Consider the following 20,493-nt stretch of genomic DNA (forward strand, 5'->3'; position numbering starts at 1 on the left):
CCCCAGACCTGTGCTAACATATTCCCAGCCTTGAGGAGCTCAACTCCTCAAAAGGGGAACAGGCAGAAAGAGGCAGGACAGACATGTGCTGAGCATGTCTCCATGTGTCAATCATCCAGAGAACCAGGGTGGGTCCTCTTCACCATTGTTCACTGATGACCTTAGCAAACCATGTTGATATTATCGCTCTCCAGTTTCCCACTAACAACGAAGGTTCCTGGAGGAGAATGAGTCTCCTCAGATCACACAGCTTGTGGGGAACTTGACTCAGCCCGGGTTGGCACCTGCCCATCAGCATCACTCCAAGGAAAAACAGGAACCCCTCCTGGTGTTTAGCAGGTCCCCAGACTGTCCCTCATTTACAGTCCAGCCACTGTCCAATCACAGGCTCTGATATCAAATATTATGCAAATAAAGAACTGAATGCGATCCAATCATTGATGACAGCACCCTCTCTGGCAGAGGGGTGGAAGCCACCCAGGAAATCTCTGAGCCTTCTAAAGATGCGCTCAAACCTCGGCCACATCTGACTATTCTTTTACAAGGACCATCTGAAAAGTGAATGCTTAGGGGCTCCCCGTACAACCCCCCCCCCAAATCGGTTCAGAGCTCTCCAGATTGAGTTGTCACCGACGGGAGAAATAAGGGAGAACACAGGTGGGAGCTCACCTGGACTAGGTTGGCAGCAACATGTTCTGGCTTGGTCTTGCAGTATTCAAGGAGCTTCCCAACGCCTTCCATGCGAGCCTGGAACTCCTTGGCCTCCAACAGCCTGGTCAGCTCCCGCAGTTGCTCTGCCATCTCCACACCACCCCGCATGGAGGAGCGGAGCCCCACCAGCCGAGGGCCATTGGAGCCAAGCCTAGGGGGAAGCAGGGGCTGACCCCTGGGGAAGAGCCCAGGGGATGAACACATCTCTCATCCCAAGCTGCATCCCACCGCCAGCTAGGACAGAAGCAGTGTGTCTCCTACAGCGGAGTCTAACCCTGGCCTCTTTTCTAAATGCTGCTTGGGGACACTGCACGTGGGGGCCTCTGGGCGTCTCTTTTTTTTCTCAAAGGACAATAAGCAAGGTCTCTCTTTCTGGTTTTGACCTTTTCTGGGGGCATGTAAAGAGTTGAGGGTATGGAGGCTAAGTAAGCATGTACCATGGACAGATGATTTGTCCAAGTGTTGAGGGCGAGATTAACCCAGGGATGATCTAATGCGTGCTAGACAGTACCCTGCCATAGAGAAGCCCACCCCGCCACAAGCCCAGCTAGAATATGTTTAACCTAAGAATAAAGAAAGGATCAAGATTCTGGAGGCCATCACATCCCACCTCTGTTGGTTCTCATACCCTGCCCCTTGTTGGCTTGGCTCTCACACAGAACAGGAAGAGAGAAGATACCTGCCCCTCACATTGGAATGGATAGCATGTCCGTCAGAGCCTAGACTGTCTCAGCCAGCATGAGAGAGGAGCTATACAGGATTCCCACCTCCCACACTTAGTTCAAAGCCAAGGTCTCAGAGCTCCTGCCCTATCCCAGGTTCCGCCCGACAGGCTCCAATGTCACCCACTCTTTCATTTGTTCCTGCAGCTCACATTCGCGCCTACTGAGTACCAACAGCTGTGTTTGGGTCCTGAGAACAAAGGGATACACAGCCTTTGCCTTAAACATCTCACAAAGAGATAGGAGACAGAGGTATGAAGAAAGGAGGCCAGCTTGTCCACCCTGAGGGTGTGGGGGCACCATGTCAGAGAGTGTCTCAGGTGACAGGCAGGCTGCTTGCTGTAGAACTAACACGCAAGCTCTAGGAACTCGGTAAACAAAGACACAACACAGCAAAGAAAGAAGGCATGAAGATAGGAAAGTGGGAGCTGATCTAGTCTAGGGAGGATAAGTTGAGTAGGGGGATACAAGATGTCACTCAAGAGCTCAGAAGGACCTTCCCAGGCATCCTGCTACGGTCAGCTACAAACCTCACAGGAGGTAGCAGAAGGGTTCACATTTCAAGCACAGGATTCCTGCTTGGTTCTTAACTGTTCCCAGTACACACCCTAGCCCTAGGCTGACCAACCAAGCACCTAAGGGACATGCTAATTTAAGTGAACAAAGAGACGCTGAGCTTAAATAGAGAGCCTAACAGAGCAGAATCGCATTCTCCTGGACTCAACATCCCTGGCAGATGTTACCAAGCCAGAATTGGGTCTGTGGGGAGGAGACCATACCCTACAAATCCGTCCATTACAGATACAATGATGAAACCTAGTTGCAGAAATGTAACTAAGTTTCAGATATGCCCCAGTTCACAACCAACTCCCATGGGCATATAAGAAATCATTGGGGGCTGGGGATTTAGCTCAGTGGTAGAGCGCTTACCTAGGAAGCGCAAGGCCCTGGGTTCGGTCCCCAGCTCCGAAAAAAAGAACCAAAAAAAAAAAAAAAAAAGAAAAGAAAAGAAAAGAAAAAAAAAAAAAGAAATCATTGGTAGCTTTGGCCATGGGACCCCAGAGACACAAAAAACAGCCATACCCCTCTTGACTAGGCAGTCCGTTCTCACACACCACCAGACTCTTCAACACTTTTCGACCTTTGGCAGATGGGAGTTCGTGATTGTCTTGTATTCCCTTGAGAAACAGACACAGACTGTAAACCAAAAGGGGCAGCCTGACATACTAGTATAAACCATAACAAGAAGGATAAGCCATCCTTCCACCTCAAAGCACCCCCAGGTCACAGTCTGGAGCCATGAAGGTAAATGGGCTGCAATCTCTACTTAAGACAAGAAGGAATGGAGGCTTGAGACACATCAGGGAAGATTCCCAGTATAAGCACTGGAGACACAAAGCACATTTAAGCCACCTGTCAATGATCATAATGAAATGAAAGTCACAGGAACCCAGACTCATTCCCCCGACCTACAGGAGGGCCGAGCTGACCACATGAGTTCCACCAGCTCACCCGTTGTTTAATGGCCGCCATGACTTTCCGTAGGTCATGAGATGGGAGGGATTGCTTCAGAAATGCATCAAACTTTGCGTTTGCCATCAAGATATTCACCATCTTCCGGCCGTAAAACCTGCCACCGGGGAGAGAACAAATGGAGAGACAGCCACTGAGAGGCTGATAAATTCACTCTACAGCTTTATACAATGTTCCCAATTATAACAGGAGAGCTTTGCATGCTTCTAATTAGGAAAGCAATCCCTACCCAGTTAAAAATTAGATTCATAAAGGAATAAACATCATCTGTAATGCCATTACCAAGAGGAAATCACTATTAAATTTTTATATATTTTCTATGCATTTACATCTTAATAGATAGCAGAATTCACGGGCAACTAGTTTCCAGACTTTTCACTTTCTTATTAATCATCTTCTTAAGCTGTGTAATATTCTTCACTTGTACCTTAGTTTCAAGATTTCCTAAAATGTATGTGCATGTATGTTTGTCTAGGTATATGTGTGCGTACAGGTACGGCAGAGTCCAATAGACAGCATCAGAACTCCTGGGTGTGGGTGATTGTAAGCTGTACACTGCTTGTACAGGGAATCGAATTTGGGTTCCCTGGGAGACTTCTCAGATGTACCAGCCCACAGACTACCTCAAAGCACAAGCAAGACACCATTGGCGCTTTGGCCATAAACATAAGAGCAGCCATACATCTTCCTGGGGAAGTGCTCTTAACCACTAAGCCATCTCTGCAACCCCCATTGGTTTCTCTAATAGATAACCATTATAGCTATTATCCAATGTATCCAACATCCATTTAGTTATATATCCAATAGAAGAATATTTGATATTCTGCTGCACAGCTATCAGAAGTGTTCTTAACTCCCCAACACACACACAGTCTGGGACACTCAGAAGTCTGTGGAATGGTATAGGATAGAATATCAACTCTACCTGGTAAATAGTGTTGACTGGGTGCAAGAATCAAGGAGAACTTGGGTTTGGGACTCAATGGATGGGTGGGAACTCACAAGTACACAAGGACTAGAAGGAAAGGGGAGGGGCATTCTAAAGTCTACAACACAGTCTGACACAACAGCTGGATGTAGTTGGAGAAAAGAGACTGAAGGAAGCCGGAGGGAGGGGTAGGCTGTATTTAGGACAATGTGAAGGGACTGGGCTTTGGCCTGTAAGTAATGCGAAGCTAAGGAATGGCCAAAAATTCATTAATCCAAATATATCTCCAGTCAGTAAAGATGTCTCATTGCCTATAACTCCAACTTCAGGGGATTCAACATTCTTTCTTGACTTCTGTGATTACCCCCCTTCTCTCTCTCTCTCTCTCTCTCTCTCTCTCTCTCTCTCTCTCTCTCTCTCTCTCTCTCTCTCTCACACACACACACATATTTGAATTAAACTAAAAACAAATTCAATCTTCTAACTCTAACAGGAAGTGAATAGGGAGGGACAAGACTAAGGGCTTGAAGACCTGTCAGGAGGCCACCATCACAGAGCAGGCAAGACATGAAGTCCAGAAATAAGCAACAGAGTGGGAATAAGATAAGGTCAGTCAGTTTGAAGAGCTGAAAAGGGAGTTGAAATTGAAGGATTTCAAAGCTTAGAGTAGACAGCATCTAGAAGAATGAGGTCCCATCCAACCTCATTTATTTATAAAACACCTCTCTCTTTTCCACAAAAGAAAACCAAGGCAAGAAAATGCTAGCTGTTTCCACTGTCTTCAGAGCCACTGCCTGGTGTGTGGAGGTTTCCAGAGGAACAAAGGTCACATGACTCGTAGTCCTTTCTTTTCTCTTGCATGCACTCTTGCCTGCTTTGCAAGAAAATGTAGAGTTTGGGTCATTCCCCTAATACGAAGTCTTGCTTTACTCATGTCTGACTGCTGCTGTGCTGCTCTCTGTCAAGGCTGTGACTGTGACCTCAGTGCCGAGGGACTATACTGCACTTCTAAGGCATTTGAGACAGAAATTAGCTCAGCATTCTCTCAACAGCACCCAAAGGGACTTCTGAACAGAAACCCCCAGTCAACAAGCGAGGAAACATTCCTAGCACCATCCCTACGGTACGAACTTTAATTTCAAAGTCCATGCAATCATCAACAGCCACCACCAAGTTTGCAGATATGCAGATAGAAAACAAAACCCAGATCGCAGTCACTGGCCGGCCAACAGCAAGTGGGAGAAGCCTCCAACTAGAAGATACATACATGCCAGTTTCAAAGATGCTATGACCTGGAGGACAACATGGCTGGGAGGATTCAGTAAAGAATGGGGATCCCCATTTTGCATCTTGAGTGACTTGGTGAGTATTGGTGACTTGGAACAACATAGGGAACACATTCTGACTTGGAAAAAAGGATGTCTCAGGGAGAAGTGATCTAGGCTAGGTTGACCTGGGAGGACATTCTTAGTTGAGTTCACTAAGACAGGAAGACACATCTGCGATGTGCTCATCTTATAGGCCCTGGCATGAGTGACAGGGGAGAGGAGAGCGCTGACTGTGCACATGCATGCAGTACCTCATTGCTTTGTGCTCGTGACAGGACTGATGCTTCAGGTCCCTACTGCCTTGACTGTCCAATGATGGACTATAACCTAGGATTTCTAGGCAAAAGGGAAAAGAATGCTTTTTCTCCTTTGAGTTGCCTGTGTCAGAGTATTCTATCACAGAAACAGTTGATGAAACTAAGGCAGAGGGCTAAGGTCATTCCACAGACCCGCCAGATGATAGGCAGAATGCAGAACTTGCCCTAAGGGGTGAGGAGAAGGAGGAAGTCCTTTGGCTCCAGAAACCAGAGTACCATAGAGGAAAATGAAATACGGTCCGCGTCATCCAGTGAGCCTTTAGATTCAGGGAGATCTTAGGTCTTGATTTCCATCCCTCCCACCTAACAGTTACCGACAACCCCAAGCCCACCGCTGCAATATTCCTCATCTCAATGAGTGGCACCACCACTGATCCCGCTATTCAGTTTAAAATCTACAAGCCATCTTTAGCTTTGATGTATCTTTTTTTTTTTTTTTTGGTTCTTTTTTTCGGAGCTGGGGACCGAACCCAGGGCCTTGCGCTTCCTAGGCAAGCGCTCTACCACTGAGCTAAATCCCCAACCCCAGCTTTGATGTATCTTTGAAAGCCACATAGCCCACATCCTGATGGCTCTGCCTTCAAATGCCCAGCCCATCTTCTGGGCCCAGCTCCCAGGATCTCCTGCCAGGATCATGGAATCACCATCTGTCTGCTATCATATGAAAAGCAAAGCCGTCAGAGAAACAACACTGAAGCACTGGGGGACGTCGCTTTCTCCTGTTAAATCCATTAAAAGGGAAGGAGGAAAAGAAGGAAGAGGTAGGTACTGCCAGTCATTGGCCAGACTGAGGGGAGATAACAGTTCAGGCATCAGGAAGGCTCTCAGGGGAGGCACTCTGGGTCATCCAGCATGGCCGCTGGAGAGTGCAGTACTGGATTTATTCCAGAAGATTCCCACTCAGCAAACAAAGAGGCTACGTCCAACTCCCTGGGCAGTAGAGGAGACAGAAGGACAGACACTTCGACCTTGCAGAAAACACTGGAGTGTGCGCAGCTTGTGTAACCAAGACCTCTGCCCCACTGATTGGGGGAAAATGGGACCTCTACAACAAAGGTGGCCTTGATCCCCAAGCCACACTCCCCAATCTCTGAAATGAAGGCATTAGACAGTGAGCCTCACATCCAAACAGACACAGTGACAACATCCCAGAAAGAGGTCAAGATCAACTGCCGTCAGCTGGTCCCCAACTCTGGTTTGGGGAGACGATCAGCCCCTGCTGTTCTTTTGCTTCAAGCCCTAACCCCACGCAATGCACATGCAAACAGACAGGCAGGCAGACAGGCAGGCAGACAGACAGACAGACAGACAAACTTTAAAATCCTCCAGAACTCTCCTACCGCACAGCTTACAGTCCAGCCTTTGACCTTGCCCTCCAAGGTCCTTCATGACCTGTGTCTGCCCACTATGAGCTAGTGTTTCTCCCAACCTGGTCATCCTTCTTTTTGTCCAATCTCTTTCCAACCTGGGGCCTTTAAACTGTTTCCTGTGCCTGCAGTTATCCCTGGCCTCTGCCTCGAGTCTTGTTCTCACATCCCCAACTCCATTTCGTTGGGTTTTGTTATTGTTGTTGTTTTGTTTGTTTTGTTTTGTTTCGTTTTGTTTTGCTTTTGCCTTGGTGCCCTGTATCTATAACCTAAACTGTTCATTATATTTATTGTTTGTTGTGTATCTTCCTCAAGTAGGAGACAAGCTTCAACACAACCAGGGTTTAATCTTTCCTATTAGTTCTCATATGATTACTCAGTGAAAAGAGTGCTTGGTAAATACCCTTGCAAAAACAGCCGAATAGACTGAGATTGGAGCTGGGGCAGATGGGCACAAAAAGCCCCATTGCAAGGAGTGGAGGAATAGGAGGTAAGAAAGAGAGGCAAAGATCACTGAGTGATTCCTGGATAGGCTGGCCATGACACTGGAGGGAACGGAGAACACAGTGGAAGGAAAGAACCCACCTCCATCTATCTGATTGTCACTTTGCTAAACTCTGAGGACAGTGAGCTCTGAGGCTGGGACCTGACCAGTGGCTTGTTACCTTGGCCACGCCCAGTTCCAAGTCCTGACCTACCTGGTGTCTTGGTTAGAGTCCTGGGCCAACCTCACTAAGTTGTGCACCAGCATGTCCGTGTTGTCTCTGGAGCCCGAGAGAAGTTTCTCTGCTCCAATCTGCTCCAGGACGGCTGAGAGATGCTTGGCAGTACATTTCCGGACTAAGGGGTTCCGGTGGCTAAAAGGAAACACAACCACAGACAACAGGTTGGTGACAGGGGATATGAAGACCTCAGACTAACATACATGCCGATCTGTAACTACAGACTGTAGAACCACGTTCACGTCAGTCATGACTGCAAAACCTCTCTTGCATGGACTGGGGCAGGGGGTTGGCCTTTGAGTACTCATTCCCAGTGACATGACTAAAGTTGACCACAGCATCAATGGGAGTGGGGAGAACAGCTACAAGAAGCCATGTGATTGTCCCCAAAGGGGCCTGTACACACCATTTCCAGGGCATTCACGCTTTTGACTTGAGGAAATTAAATCCGGGCCTAACAGTAGCTCACCTCCTCCTCCTCCTGAGAGAGGATAGTTATATTCCTGGTCCACATTTCATCAGAAAGAAACTCAGCTCCCCTGAGAGGGGCAGGAGCCCCCAGGGTACAGCTGAGGCTGCTTCTACAGCCCTGTCTCCCAAGCGTTACCATGACCACCGTGCTCTTCCTAACCTAAGCAGAGAACAGCATCCTCTCCTTCCAGCCATGCTTCTCTGAAGACCACCTAGGAAAGGTAGCAGGAGCCCACAGTGTACAGGGTTTTGCTCCCTCTGCTAAATGTGTAAGGCACTTTCGGTGAAGCCTGGTGTGGATGCTTCAGCACGCTCACACACACGCGCACACACACACACACACACACACTAACACACACACACACTCTCACATACACACACACACACACTCTCACATACACACACAGAAGAGGGGGGGAAGGAAGGCCACCAGTGTCCCCTGACACACACACACACACACACACACATACACACACACACACATACACACACACACACACACACACACACACACAGAGGAGGGAGGCGGAAGGAAGGCCACCAGTGTCCCCTGACACACACACAGGGACAGCACATACTAGACACCCGCAGATGTGAGGGCCACCAGTGCACGGGCAGGGGTCACATTTTCCACCATGGCGCCCAGAGCCCGGTTGGCTGCCCGCTGGATGAACTCGCTGGTGTTCCCCATCTTCTGCAGAAGGCAGCGGACAATCTCCTCAGCCTCCTGGTCCATGCTCTTCTTCAAAGCTCGGAAGAGGTCTCCCAGGGTGCTGATGGCCAGGCGGGATACCTTGGAGCGTAGGTTGGTGACCTTGGAGAGAGAGAGGAGACGGGGTCTCCAGGTCAGGTGTACCTTCCCAAGTGCTCTAAAGACACTGTGTGGCCCCCTCTGCCACTTCTTCATGTATGCCAAGGCCCTGCCCTCATCCTCCGCCACACTAGAGCTAAAATACTTCAGCATCTTCAGGCAGAACATACCCTCTCTGCTATCATTGGAACTAATAATTTCATTTTCATTTGTATATTTGCTTTAAATTGAACATTTTCCCCACAGGTCCATGCTGTGAACACTTGTTCCATGGGTTAGTGCTGCGTTAGGAAGATGGGGAACTTTCAGGAGTTGGAGCCTAACCAATGGAAGTAGGTCACCAGGGGCAGCCCTTTGACTGCTCTATAGTGGGCCCCTGTCTCCACTGGGCTCTCTGATGGCTGTATCTGCCATTGTGTGAACAAGGGGCATAGTACACACCTACGACCATGCATAGAAGCATTCCCGATTGCCACGCCTCCCCTGCCCTGATATGCTGAAATCCCCCTGAGACCGTGAGCCAAAATAAATCTTCCCTCCAGGCGCTTCTCTCCAGAGTTTTGTCACAGTAGCGAGGAAAGGACGGACGCAGATGGTTCACAGAAATGGCCCACTCTGCTCTTCACACCACACTCATGCCGCAGAGGCAGAAACCAACCCTCGACCACATGACACGGTCCCGCCAAGTGTCAACATGATGTCCTCTGCACCACACCCTCCCACCCCCGCTGGGACAGTCTGTTCCCAAGGCTGTAGACTGGGATCAAGCTCACGTTACTGCCTTTCAGGGCAGGACCTGGGCAGAGATCCAAGCCTTGGGAAATGCTACACCAGCCCTGAGGTTGAGAATCAACCCAGAGTACTCCATCCTTCTTCAGATGTCACAAGTGCAGAAGACAATGAGCAATGACAAATGGGAATGTATGACTTCAAATGTCTCAACTCCCTAAGATGACGAGATAAAGAAAACCCAGTTCTCAGTGCTGGCATCCGAGGGGTGGCTATGAACTCCCACCTCGGTGGCTGGAGGCTGATGAACAGGCAGAGATAGACTCCAGAGAGCCGCCGTCTCTCATGGCTGCTGTGTAACTCACCTGAACAGCACTGACAGGGGAAGGATGTGTATGGATTTGGGGAAGAGGCAAAGTACAGAAGCTGTGGGTAGGCCTCACCTCTGCAGTCACTGCCAAGGACACATCGTGCAGTCGTGTACCGAGGACCTCCGAGTGACAAGCCGCCAGGCGCTGGATGTTCACCAAGCCCTTCTCCTTCATTTGCCTGAGAAGCAAGGCCAGGCCTGTCACAGGACGGGAGGAGGGAGGTGCCCTGTTTCTCGGCACACAGCTCCCAGCAGGGTGTGATTCAGAAGCAGGGTTTCTAGGGGTGACACCCTAGCTAGCTGGTCAATGTAAGCTGTTTTATGGACTCTTGGCAGGCCCTCCACTCTGGCCACCCAGGATCTATTTGGGTCTCTGATACAAGATAGACAATGCTTAAAATGGGGGCTAAAGATCGGAAGGCTTCTGCAAGCGTTCCAGGTCACCAGTAACTGCTTTGCAGGTGACTAAGACCATATGTCTCATTTGTATCATGGGGAGACCCCTGTATGTACTTGGTTTAGATGGGCATATATCTTTGTTAGGATGCTTGCCTAACATGCACAAGGTCGTGGGTTTGGTCCCCACCACCACATAAACTGCACGTGGTAGCACATGTTTATCGTTCCAGTGCTCAGGAGGCAGAGGCAGAAGGAATAGAAGTTCAAGGTCATTCTCGCCAAGTTCAAGGGCAGTCTGGGATACATGTGTTTTAAAACACATAAATCAATAAACTTGATTTAGAGAAATAAAGCTCTGACCTTCCTTGTTCTCTTTGTTCTGTATTCAGATTCCTACCAACCATGCCTGGCTACAGCATGTCACAGAACAGTCCACGGGCAGATTTGGAAGGGCCCAGGGCATGTACAAGAAGTTAGAGATATTAAACATATAAACCTACATATTTGCACACACACACACACACACACCTTTCCATGGCAGCAGACCCTACTGGTGAGGGAACCAGAAAGTTGGGGGTGGGAGATCTTCTGTAGCCCTCCCAAATCCCACCCCTACACAGACCAAGCCACGGGACATACAATGCAGGCACCTCCTCACCAGTCATTGCTGCTGAGGCACTGAAGGGCTTCTGTCAGCCCCAGCTCTGGGTTGGAGAAGGGCCTGAACTCCCTGAGAGCTTGAAGATCCATCTCCTCTTCCTCCTCTTCCTCCCATTCAGGAGAACCCAAGGTAAGCATGGCAGGTAATGAGTTAGCTGTATTCGAGGGAGACAGCAAGCATCACCCAGGAGGACAGAGAGGCGCATGTGTGAAAACACACACACACACACACACTCCTTCACACACTGAGACTGATCCTCAGTACAGCCCCACACACAGGGAGAAAAGCTTTGAGGCTGCGAAGCCAGCGGCTGTACCTCACTTACCCTGCCTCCCATCCTATTCATACAGTGCCAACCTCGTTACATTCAGAACACACTGGCGGCTGGGCATCGCACGGAAGCTGCTGAGACTCACCTCCAGTTCTTTCCTACCTTGCTTGGGATACATAACAATGAGCAGCGGATAGACTCCTTGCTCACTAGGTAGCATTCTGCGCTCAGTTTTCTCCAGAGAACCATCCCTCCCCTGTGAGATGCCTGAGCATAGAAGCACTCATGGGCAGATGGCAGAAGGAAGATAGGGGACAGTGAAAAACACTGGAGGAGACTGTCACCTGCAGGGTCAAGATGTAGCCACACTTCCAGGAACTGACAGAAAACAGGGACGAGCATGGCTGGGGTGTGGCTCAGTGGTAGAATGATTGCTTAGCATGTGTGAGGCTCTGGGTTCAGTCAAAGACAGACAGACAGACAGACACACACACACACACACACACACGTATGCAAAAGAGAATCAGAGACAGAAAAAGAGAAAGAGATGCATGGAGAAAGCCACAGAGACAGACAGACACACAGAGAGAACAGAACATGTTTTCTTTCTTGTGGATAGGTTCTAGAATCAGAAAGTTCTAGAGCAGAAAGGCATTTCAGACACCTAACATACCCCATGAGCTCCTCTATCATGTAGCCATCACTGGGCTCCCCTCCCTCCCATGTCTTCCTTCCTGGCTAGTTCTGCTGTGAGGCTTCCTTGGTTCCCTTCCCTCAGAATGACTTCCACTAGTATACTTGCATGTGTGTGTGTGTGTGTGTGTGTGTGTGTGTGTGTGTGTGTGTGTGTGTGTGTATTTTACTGGAGAGTGAACTCATAATCTTCAAACACACCAGTCAAGACTGAACCACTGAGTTCGTCGTCAGCCCCTGTCTTTACTATCTCTTCATCTCTAGACAAGGTCTCACTAAATTGCCCAGGCTGGCCTTGAACTCATTGAACAATGCAGCTGGCCTTGAACATTCAATCCTCAGCCTCCTGGAGAATATAGTGTTATACCACCACTACTACCGCGGTAGTAGCCAGCCTCCAACTGCCCTCCCTACCTCCACACCACCCTCCAACATCCGCTCTCTCCTACCTAGAATTTAAGCCCAGACTTGCTCGTAGACACACACCCAGACACAGAAGGCCCCGCAGGGGACACTTCAGCTTCTGGTCTCTAGGGTTTGTGTTGACCATCTTGGCCTACCCTCACCCACCAGCCTCTCAACAGTGCTTGTAAGTATGGCTTCCCACCAGTGGTCCAGGAATCCCCATGTTCTGCACACACAGGAGGAGTGAATTGAGGAAATGAAGTCAAGCTCGTCTCTGGGCACCTCCTCTCCTGAGACAGGCTGCAACTTCAAGAAACTCATTAGGTACGCAACAACAGCCAAGTTCCAACCCTGAAATTCCATCACTTCCAAACTGACCAAAAGTTAGGTGCAGATGTAACTGATAAAGCAGCGTACAAAGGGACACTTGCAGGGTTGTCAGGAGCGTAAGAGGATTCAGACTTGGCTTCCAGGGAGGTCATGAGAGGAAGGCGTTGTCTTTTCCTAAATCTACCCATCTACACATGCAGCTTCAACAGTGACACAGGAACAGACAGACCGTCCTGGGTCCAAGACTCAGCGGCCAAAGTCTAAGGCTAACAGCCCACCATCACTGTGGGTGACGTGAGTCTTGAACTCTCCGTCCCACTGTCTACACTGTGAAGGCAGTGGGTTAGGTGGGTGTGAGCTTCTCAGTATTGATCACTTTCGTGATTCATTCTCTCACACACACCACCCCAGGTCACAGGGAACTGGGAATGGTGGCTCCTCACCAATCATCTGCTAACTCCAGTGCATTCTCTCCCTCTCTCATGAGAGAGAGAGAGGCAGAGACAGAGAGACAAAGATAAAGCAGAGAGACAGACAGACAGAGACCGAGAGATAGAGAGATAGAGGAGAGACAGACAGAGATAGCCAGCGTCTGAGACAGAGACACAGAGAGATAGCAGGGAGAGAGACAGAGACTGAGATAGAGACAGAGAAGGTCAGGCCTCGAACATGCTAGACAAATGCTCTCCCACTAAGCTAAAGCCCTAGGTAACCATATCTCCTATAATTCTCGCCTTTTTTTCACTCTCTTCAAGTCCAGACTCTGTCTAGATCCTAAATACATTAATTTTAAAGGGGATTTTAGGTCACAATCACAGGTAAACTAGTACTACTTGTAACATACTATGGCGTCTATAATAAAAGGAGATTAATCTTTAAAGCCCCAGCTATGAAATTTCAGCTAGCTCATAAAGTCTCTGAACCTAAGCATGGTTCTCTTTGTTAAGACAAAAACCAGAGCAAAGATAAGGGTGGGAGGATACACGCACCTGTGATCCTAGTCCCTGAGAGACTGAGGGGAAAGACCAAGGGCCACAGAGGGCGACCCAGCACACAAGCGATTGGAATAAAACCACAGATACTGAAGAAGAGTCCCAACTTAAGGCCTTCTATTTCACACAACCGAAAAGATTCAAAGAGTGGAAAAGGCAAGTCAAAAACATTTATAATACCAAAATTCTGCTTTACCTGGCCATCATTACCTGCCACGTGACAGAAAAAGGGAACATGAATCAGAGTGATTAGTTTCGACTTTTAGTTTAAAAAAAAGTTTTCAAATGAAAGAACTCTAGAATGCCTAGTGTAAAAAACAAGAGGGGGAGGAGGAGAGGAGGAGGAGGAAGAGGACAGGCAGGAGGGGGAGGAGGAGGAGGGGGGCAGGAAGAGGAAGAGGACGGGGAGGAGGGGGAAGAGCAGGGGGAGGGGGAGGAGGGGGAGGGGGAGGAGGAGAAGGGGAAGATGAGAAGGAGGAAGAAAAGGAGGAGAAGGGGGAAGGAAAAGGGAAGGAGGAGGGGGAGGATAATGGGAAGAGGAGGGGAGGGGAAGGGGAGGGGAGAAGGAAGCGAGGCTGCTTGAAAAGTGTGATGGAATGTCCCCTGGTTCCTTGGCATGTCCCCTGAGGTGTCCATGCTAGATCTTGGATTCCTTGGTCCCAGCCAGCCCTATCCAGTCCCAACAATATGAAGTCACAGGCAGGCATCCAAAATCTTCCCAGAGCTCCCCTTGGAAGTAGTTCCTTGCCCCTATCTTTGGTCCTCATATACCGATGACTTCTCTAGGACATGTCGCACTAGGCTAGCAGAAGTGCCTAGCCATCTGCTGTACAACATACAAAGACAGGTAGCCAGGGTCCCCCTGATCATACTCCAGAGCACCCAGAGGTGGCCCAGACAGAGGTCAAGTCCCACCTGATGCATGGCGGGCAAAGCCAGGCTCCTGTTTGCTGACAGGGATGTTGGGCAGGGAGGCTCGGTTAGCCCGCTTCCTCTGGAGGACTCCTATGTTGTTTCTGCGTGGACTGCTCATCCCAGTGGGCTCTGACAGGGTTCCACTGCCCCTTAAAGGAAGGAGGCCTGTGGGAAAAAAAATCCTGGTCTAAGCAGGTCCCCTACATCCCTGGCATGATGTCTCTGTGGCAATGGATGCATCAGCAGGTGTCAAGGGGTAATTCTCTGTCCTGTCAGAATGGGGAAGGGGAGAATGTGAGGGCAGCCCCTCTTTTGGAAGGTTGAGAGCCCAGGAGTTGTCCAGAAAGCTTTCCCAGTGGACATGCCCGCCCAATGCATCAGTACCTTCCTTTGCTGAGGTTCTCCATGTGCCTAAGCCCTGGGAAGCCAGTTCTCGCTCCCGCTCTGGCTCCTTTGCCCTCCGAAGCAGTTCCATCTCCTTCAGCTGCTTCAGTCGCATCTTTTCCTGGGCAGACTTGGAAATGGTGACTTGGACCTGGCACAAGGTCAAGGAAATGTCTATTAACCTTGAAAACCCAACCTGTCTTTCTACACTTTTCATTCATTTAGAAACAGAAGACTGCCTTCCATGTGTCAGCCACTGTCCTAGAGGGAACAAAAAAGAGCTAAGTCCTGATGCCCTGCGAGTGTCACGGAAGGGGTGAGGCACAGACAGTAAATAGTCAGTCTGTCTGTAATGTCATAGGAGATACGCTAGAAGAAAAGTAAAACAACAAGATGACGGCTTTGATTTCAGCGAAGAAACCCCTTAGACAGGGGACTCCCTTCAGCATGAAATTTAAATAGAGGCACAAAGGAAGACAGGAAACAGGCCACACAGTTTTGAGGAGAGAAATGTTTTAGCAGAAGAGTGACTGCAAAGTCCCTGAGGTTGGGGTGTGCTCAGAACAAGTGGGGAGCACTGAGTTAAAGCCAGCCAGGAACTGGCAGGATCCACTTTACACTGACTTTTAGGGCCAGTAACAAGGGGGTCCTGCTCTTTGTCAGGATGTAAGAGGTCATTTAAAGTCTTGAGCACAGGCATGACAGGATCCAACTCTTGCACTGGGAGAGAGCAATTTCTCCAAAGACTTATTTTCATAACATTTTATCTTTAAGTAGATTGATATTTTTAAGAAGCCATGAGGCCTAGAGAGACGACTCAGTGGTTAAGAGCACCCGACTGCTCTTCCAGAGGTCCTGAGTTCAAATCCCAGCAACCACATGGTGGCTCACAACCATCTGTAATGAGATCTGATGCCCTCTTCTGGTGTGTCTGAAGACAGCTACAGTGTACTCACATACATAAATAAATAAAATCTTTTTTTTAAGTCATGCATTAAAAAAGATGATGTAAAAATAGAAACAGGTGTAGTGATGCACACCGGATCTCTGAGTTTGAGGCCAGGCTGGTCTACAGAGCAAGTTACAGAAAGAAGAAGTAGAAGAGGAAGAGGAGGAAGAAGAGGGGGGAGGGGGGAGGAGGAGGAGGAGGAGGAAGAGGAGGAAGAGGAGGAAGAGAAGAAGAAGAAGAAGAAGAAGAAGAAGAAGAAGAAGAAGAAGAAGAAGAAGAAGAAGAAGAAGAAGAAGAAGAAGAAGAAAAAGAAGAAGAAGAAGAAAAAGAAGAAGAAGAAGAAGAAGAAGAAGAAGAAGAAGAAGAAGAAGAAGAAGAAGAAGAAGAAGAAGAAGAAGAAATAGTTGTTGTTGTTGTAGTTGTTGTTGTAAAAGTGGGATAAAAAGGCACTTTATGCAGCCTCCACCAATGATCAACAACCATAGAACACTTTGATTCTGTTCATGCTGACTATTGAGTGGAGAGAATCAAGAGCATGGAAAGCCATTAGGGAATAATGGGGCATCCATGCAAGAGTGGGGCATGGGGGTGGACCAGGGTAAAGGGAGGGCACGGGACAGTGGGGTGCAAAAGCTGTTTGCAAGAGTTGGTTCTGCTGATGCACAAAATAGGGAGAGAGACAAGGAGAGGGAAAGAGAAGCCAAAAGTGGACCTGGTTGTTTTTGGCCTGAGCATCTAGGAGTTGCCATTCACTGGTAGAGACTTTGTGAGTTACGGATACCAAGGTAGGAGTTCTAGGCCCGGTAGACTCGGGACCTAATCAGATATTTAAGTAAAGATGCTGAAGGTAAGGGGAGGTGCGGTGAGGACTTTGACTGTCTTTAGCCTACAGTACTTTAGACACAGCAGTTGGTACCATGGACCAGAGCACACACTTCTGAGATAATCAAATATCCCAGAGACCAGAGGACTGAGCCCTCGGGTCCTCAGTGTCTGCAGGTCAGATAGATGGAAGGGTGTACAAAGGAGGGAGGAGAAGAGCTGGCCTTGATGAATCCCCAGAACACCTCCTTTCTCACTTCTGTCCCTAAGTTCAGAAGGGATGTGTCAGCCGCTGAATCAAAAGCTGGCGCAAGGCAGAGGAGAATTGAGATGTGGCATTTGGGACCTCGGAGGGGTGGTAAGGCCTGAGGCTGCCAGAAAAGGCCAACAGAGAGTCAGTGGGCTGCTGGGAGTGGCCTGGGTTCCAGGAGAATGTCCCGATATGTGGGAATGCAGGGGCACTGGGTGGGTGGGGCCAGAACAGGAGATGGTTGTGAGCAAGTGGGACCTCGGAGTTGGGATAATATGGTTGGAACCAAACAACTTGTAGTGCCCAGGCCTGTGGAATGACTGCAGAGTGAGCGGCTGAGGCGGGCTATAAGATAAAGTCATGTCATGCATAGATTTCCCATGGCTGCCCTCATTAGAGTCTGACTCTCATGTCGTCAGCGAGGCATCCGTGTCAGAGACAGAGCGCACGCTCAGGGCGGGCTTTCCAATATCTGCTTCAGAGCTAAGCTGCTATGGCTGTTTGGAAGGAAGAACACAAGGATCCCATAACAATGACTCTGTGTGACTAAATCCATCTCAATCGGGGAGGAGAAGCCACTTCCCGAAGGTCACCTTCCAAGTGCAAGGTATTTGTCAGCCTGTCAAGAACAGCTTTGGCTCACCAGCCTCTGAGTCAGCTGCCCCTCTGTTGCTATCTTGGGGGTCAGTTCAAATTACTCAGCCTGGCTCAGCTAAGCCTCTGTCCTCTTCCCAGCATCCTGCCCCGCTCCAGCCCACATGTGACCTTCTTCAGTCCTTCCCCCGTCTTCCATCTGCCTTCCTCCGGGCTCGACGAGTCCCCACCCTCGACTTCAACTTCCTCTTTGTTTCTCTCTGTCTCTGAAGCCCTCCTCCCCAAACAGCCCTGGCAAAGCTTGTTTCTGCCTCATTCCCCAGCAGCAGGCCCTGCACGGCAGATTTTAGAAGCGTGCGTGCATCCAGCCAGTTGGACCTCAGCTTGCTTCCTCCTCCTGCTTCCCTGGTACCTTGGTGCTGGACTCCCTCTGGTCTTCTTCGTTCGTCAGGGAGCGGGTTTCTTTGGCATGGCTGGAGAATGCTGTCAGAGTAAAGGTGGACTGTGACGAAGCCAGGGACGTTGGAGGGGCTTCAGCAGACTTGGCTTTGACAGCTGGGACCAAAGGCTTTGGCGCTGGAGAAGTCAAGAGCAGGGACAGAGCTGAGGACAGTGGCACCTCGGGCTGTCAACGGGTCCCTGACCCTGGGCCTGATGGATTTTACTATACAAGCCCTCCATCTTCAGTCCTTCTGGCCCACACTTCTTCCCCAGTGGGGAAGTTAGATATTCTCCAGAGTAGCACTGCCAGGGATGCCAAGAGCCGTGTCATACTCCAACCATTCACTCACTCATTCATTCATTCAGAAAGCAAGAACTGCACATTTTATTTTAAATGGGCAGAGAGTGGAAAGTCGGTCAGATAGAATAATTCTGCCAAACATTACACCAATCCAGCAGAGCTGGAAGGGGCCTGAGAATTTTTGAGCACTAGTCCAGTCCTCTCATTTCACAGAGCGGGAGCCTGAAGCACAGCCCCCTTCTTTTCCAAACAGCACCAACTCCGTAGCATCTCACTGTCACCCTGTATTTCCCAATCCGTTGACTTACAGGTACATTTTAAAACAGACAGAATAGAAATGAGTCCCCCAATTTCCTCCTGCCCTTGAATTCACCTCCTCAAAAGAGCCAGCTTACAGGGGTTCATTGAAATTGGGGCTGCCATGTGGGGATGCCCAGGACTGGAAAGGGCTCTTTGGTCACCATTTCTTTTTCTTTTTTTAATTTATTTATTTATTATATATAAGTGCACTGTCACTGTCTTCAGACACACCAGAAGAGGGCACCAGATCCCATTACAGATGGTTGTGAGCCACCATGTGGTTGCTGGGATTTGAACTCAGGACCTCTGAAAGAGCCGTCAGTGTTCTTAACTCTGGGCCACCATTTCTTTATGAAGTGTCCCTCTGCTCGTGGCACGGTGAGGAAGGGTTAAGAAGTCAGAGATGTGGGAAGAGACACAGATGTTCAGGGGCCAACGGCTCAGAGCGAGATTTGTGAGAACAAACGCCACAAGATGGAGACAGCATGGCAGCCCTTAGAATACACAGTTGAGCAATGCCATCCCAGCTGACAGCCAGAGACAAACTGTGCTCCAAGATTTTTCATATATCAATTTCTTACCCACACCCCCAAGGGACACCTACAAAGCCTTGTCTGGGCAGGTTATCCCTGTTTATGGACACCTGGTGACATGGTCTCCTGGCCTAAACCCCCGTGCCAGCCATCTGAGGGTTAGCGCACAAGGACATAGGAGGTCTCAGGTGTATCGCCTCGGGCAACCCAGACACATTCCACACAACTGAGACAGGGAGACAGGAGAGGTATCTGCCTTTGAGGTGTTCCTGCTAGGCCTGCCCCTCAGGCCCAGCTCAGAGCATCCAGGGCAACAGCCTGTCACTCTGCCAGCCACCTCACTTGCTGAGCTGACTAGTCAGGGACCTGCCAGGAAGTCTGCCACCCTCCCTCCAGTCAGCAAAGCAGTGGTCTTGTGCAGTCTGAGCTCAGAGTGCCCCTCATAGGCTGTGGCCTCTTTTCCTGCCCCCTAATTGCTCTCCAGCCACTGGGCAGTTTCATCCCACGATCTCTCCCAGCAGCAGACCATCAGCCCAGAAGGGATGACCTTTTACACCATTCCCCTCCCTTCTCCCTCCTCTCTTTCCCTTATTCCTCCTCCTTCTAAAAAAAAAACTGCTCTTGCTCCACATCCACTCTCTGGTTGGCCCTGCTCCTCTGACCTTTGACTCTGCTGACGGCAACTGCCTGAGGCTTACGAGTCGTGGTTTAATATTTCACTCTGTCCAGTGAGGGCATCTCTGTGTGCTTAACCCGGACGGAGCGAGACACCTCTGCTTGCTGTGCCAGGCCCACGCTGCCACAGTGCAACCCTGAATGCAGGTCTAGCCAAGCTGCCTAACAGCCTCCAAAAGCAGCACTGTGAGCTCACTAAGCCTCAGGGTGCCCTGGATCAAACTCCTGAGCCTGGGTCACCTGGTTCGTCCCTCCCTCGTCCCGACCGTCATGTGCTATGTGAATTGGCGTGCATCCTGGTGCTTGGCAGAGAGGGTGCCGATAAGTACCGTTGCCTTCCTGGTCTCTGGTGCAGTCTTACCACCACCCTAAACTGCGATGACTTCAGCTTCCCCATCCATCTGTGAAGTGAGAGGCCCGGCCTGAGAGCCCTGAGGTCTCTCCCCTGGCCTCATCGCATAACCCAGAGCACCAGTCAAAGGAGCAGAAACGAGATGAGCCCTCGTGGGGATACGTACCCAGAGATTTAGGGGTCTTTTCCAGAGGCCCGTTCTCACAAGTCAATCTTA

At 49.6% G+C, this 20,493-nt stretch overlaps 1 protein-coding gene across 11 annotated transcripts in view; it reads right to left on the bottom strand.

The window, feature by feature from the left end:
* Positions 1-20,493, bottom strand: part of Togaram2 (TOG array regulator of axonemal microtubules 2) — a 60,965-nt gene that overhangs the window by 15,090 nt on the left and 25,382 nt on the right. For 6 of the 11 annotated variants that reach the window (XM_087553069.1, XM_087553072.1, XM_087553063.1 and 3 more), the window contains 11 exons: positions 20,443-20,489; positions 18,087-18,250; positions 15,060-15,210; positions 14,676-14,840; positions 11,067-11,223; positions 10,083-10,188; positions 8,678-8,913; positions 7,605-7,763; positions 2,946-3,063; positions 2,517-2,611; positions 670-886 (listed from right to left, as the gene is read on the bottom strand). In XM_087553069.1, the coding sequence (XP_087409195.1) occupies positions 670-886; positions 2,517-2,611; positions 2,946-3,063; positions 7,605-7,763; positions 8,678-8,913; positions 10,083-10,188; positions 11,067-11,223; positions 14,676-14,840; positions 15,060-15,210; positions 18,087-18,250; positions 20,443-20,489 (1,615 nt within the window). The remainder of the gene's footprint in view (positions 1-669; positions 887-2,516; positions 2,612-2,945; positions 3,064-7,604; positions 7,764-8,677; positions 8,914-10,082; positions 10,189-11,066; positions 11,224-14,675; positions 14,841-15,059; positions 15,211-18,086; positions 18,251-20,442; positions 20,490-20,493) is intronic. The other 5 variants (XM_087553070.1, XM_087553067.1, XM_087553064.1 and 2 more) reach the window with 1 other exon arrangement.

The sequence above is a fragment of the Rattus norvegicus genome, chromosome 6 (genome assembly GCF_021556685.1).
Source record: "Rattus norvegicus strain SHRSP/BbbUtx chromosome 6, alternate assembly SHRSP_T2T, whole genome shotgun sequence".
In the NCBI taxonomy this organism is placed as follows: domain Eukaryota; kingdom Metazoa; phylum Chordata; class Mammalia; order Rodentia; family Muridae; genus Rattus; species Rattus norvegicus.